The 1,362-nt window shown below is 45.0% G+C and overlaps 1 protein-coding gene across 1 annotated transcript; it reads right to left on the reverse strand.

Moving 5' to 3' along the window:
* Positions 1-9: 9 nt before the first annotated feature.
* On the reverse strand, positions 10-1,354 carry LOC102311503 (low-density lipoprotein receptor 2; the record flags this gene model as incomplete). Its single annotated transcript, XM_005953615.3, has 5 exons — positions 1,199-1,354; positions 951-1,079; positions 668-839; positions 297-524; positions 10-181 (listed from the first exon to the last, which is right to left on the reverse strand). Coding segments are annotated over exons 2-5 (612 nt in total), but the record flags the coding sequence as incomplete, so codon positions are not given.
* Between the last annotated feature and the right edge of the window lie 8 nt (positions 1,355-1,362).

Below are 1,362 nucleotides of genomic sequence, written 5' to 3' on the forward strand. Positions count from 1 at the left end.
TATTTTCATTACACAGTAAATAAAAATCACTGCTAAAAATGCATTCAGGAAGCTGTGCTTACCCAGGGTGATGCCATTCGGCCACACAATGTTGTCTTTTACTAAAGTAGTGCGATCTGCACCGTTCAGCCCACTCTTCTCAATCTTAGCTTCTTCACCCCAGTCTGTCCAGTACATCAAACTAAAGAGGACACAGTAAAGAAATCATGAGGCTAAAGACAAAACGCACCAGTTCATGTCAAACTGACACTAATGTAAGGAAACGTACTCGCTGTGATGTCTGTTTAAACACTTACTTGTTTACTGGATCGACTGTGATGGCTCGTGGCTTGTCCAGGTCCGTTGCGATCAGGGTCTTCCTCATACCGCCATCCGTTGTTGCTACAGAAATAGTCTTCAAAACACTGTCAGTCCAGTAGATGTTGCCATGGATCCAGTCCACCGCAATGCCCTCTGGGGCCTCTATCCCACTTTCAACCACCACATTGTGGTGAGAGGAATTGCCAGCCACATCTATCATAGAGCTGTTTGGAGGAAGGCAAGAGTGGAGAGATTAATTTCATCTTCATCATGGTTCTTGAATGAGAGCCACTCCATACTATGCAAAATGAAGCAAGAAACTCATAAAGAAATGTAAAAAAGAAAGGACACAGATAAAGATTCTTACCTGTAGATTTTCTTCAGAGACAGGTCAGACCAGAAGATCATCTTGTTTGCCATATCCATGTCGAGAGCCACTGCGTTCTTCAGCTGTGGGATCACACGCACGTACTCGCTGCGGTCCACTGTCAGCTTCCTCACCTCGTGTTTGATGGTGAAGTACAAGGTGGGCACTGTGCCTGGTGGAGGCAGAGGAGGACAGTTCGGTTAAACTTGCTTGTCTTGTCTGAAGGTTGCGTCACAGGATCAAGCGTTAAGTGGGTTTAAGTGGGCTTTCTTTCTAACATTACCTGAATCAGCCTTGCAAGTTTTGGTCACAGGGTCAATCATATAGCCCTCTTCACAATCACACTTGTAGCTGCCTGGCAAGTTGATGCAGATCTGAGTGCAAGTGTCTGGCTCAGCACATTCGTCAATGTCTGCAGAATTGAAGAAGTTGGCTCATTTGTTTGTTTCTATTGTGCACATTGTTAAATGACATGTTTACAATCTGTCTGGTTCTTAAGAGGCAGAATTTTAAATGTCTCCGTCCGCTCACCTTCACAGGTTTTGTTGTCGGCCTTCAGCCTGTATCCAGCAGGGCAGGAGCAGTTGTAGCCAATCTTCAGATCGTTGCAGTAGTGAGAGCAGCCGCCATTTCCGGTCAGACACTCATTGTTGTCTGCAGAGACAAACAGGCAAAAAGCTTTCAAATAATATTCA

The sequence above is a fragment of the Haplochromis burtoni genome, unplaced genomic scaffold (genome assembly GCF_018398535.1).
Source record: "Haplochromis burtoni strain Fernald_Lab_line unplaced genomic scaffold, NCSU_Asbu1 Contig_6122, whole genome shotgun sequence".
NCBI lineage: Eukaryota > Metazoa > Chordata > Actinopteri > Cichliformes > Cichlidae > Haplochromis > Haplochromis burtoni.